A 1318-nucleotide genomic window follows, 5' to 3' on the forward strand; every position below is an offset into this window, starting at 1 on the left:
GTAATAGGGATGGGTGTGTCAGAGGCAGTGCGGTTGGCGCAGGATAGAGCAGGGTTTAGGGCTGTTGTGCATAGGGTCGCTATGAGTCGCAAACGACTTGACAGCACATAACAACAAACAACAGCTAAGAGTCAAGGCCACCCATGCACCATTTAAATCCAAAATAGGACAATAGGGCAGAAAAAATATTTTTTTTAATTCATTTTTTTAAAATTTAGTTTGTTTATTTTTCATTTCAATGAACATCTACAGAGATTTTGGAATTCCATTCATTCATTGTTGCACCCTTCCCGCACAAACCCCTCCCCCCCTTTGCTCCTCTCCTTGAAAAGCAAAAGAAAAACTCCCTCATTGGTACACAATCCCCCCGTACCTCCCCAAACCCTACTCCCTACCCCCCCAAAAAATCCACTTCCCAACCTTCATTGCGTACTCCTACGATAAAAATAATGCCCTAAAATATAATACTTTTAGACTATTCTCTCCTCCATAGACTTCAATGCTGTAAACATATTTCATCCAGTTTTTCTCAGTCTTACCCCCACCCCAATGCCAGCCTCATTCTACAACAGTGGCACCATATAGCATTTGTCCCTTTGTGAGAAAAAAAGAATTTAAAAGTAGAATCCTATTTTATGATCAGGAAGCACTCGTGGCAAGAAGCTGCCTTGTGATTCTTTTTTTTTTTTTCATTTCAATAAACATCTACAGAGATTTTGGAACCAACCAGCTGCTCCGGGGGAAGATGGATGGACAATCTCCTCCTGTGTGATTACCTGCCTTTGAAAAAGCGCTGGAGGGTCAACTTTGAATCGGTTCCAACTCGATGGTAAAAAACAACAACAAAATAATTATCATCAGTTGATTTTTGACACCAGAACCGTTATAATTCAGTGAGAAGAGGGTAGTCCTTTCAACCAATGGTGCTGAGTGAACTGAGTATCTGTACTGAAAAAAAAAATCTATTTCTACTTCCTCGTATACAGAAATATAATGTACCACTTGAGTGATTGCTGCTGTTAATGTTCCTCCAGAGCTGTCTCCTGCAATACATATTCGGTGGGGATCCACTCCGTATTTTCTAAGAACTTCATCCTGAAGAAAATATTTTACTGCACTGATGGCATCTTCAAGCTGAACAGGAAAGTGATACTGAGGAGCTAGTCTGTAGCTATAAGAGAGAACAATCAAGCATATACATCGTTATCAAGAAATCATTTAACATTTGCGATCACCCAACACTTTCCCTGCCTCACCTCATTTGGCTCCACCCCAGTGCCTACACGTCTGGGCAATCAACTTGCCTTTAAACAGGAGT

General features: G+C 40.9%; 1 protein-coding gene across 1 annotated transcript in view; it reads right to left on the reverse strand.

Annotated features, from left to right (window-relative positions):
- The window catches only part of AADACL2 (arylacetamide deacetylase-like 2), a 29759-nt gene that overhangs the window by 2318 nt on the left and 26123 nt on the right, over window positions 1–1318 (reverse strand). The window contains exon 4 of the mRNA XM_006901551.1: window positions 1000–1171. Within this exon, the coding sequence (XP_006901613.1) occupies window positions 1000–1171 (172 nt within the window). The remainder of the gene's footprint in view (window positions 1–999; window positions 1172–1318) is intronic.

Source organism: Elephantulus edwardii, unplaced genomic scaffold, assembly GCF_000299155.1.
Source record: "Elephantulus edwardii isolate Elephantulus edwardi_28Jun2011 unplaced genomic scaffold, EleEdw1.0 scaffold00329, whole genome shotgun sequence".
Classification (NCBI taxonomy): domain Eukaryota; kingdom Metazoa; phylum Chordata; class Mammalia; order Macroscelidea; family Macroscelididae; genus Elephantulus; species Elephantulus edwardii.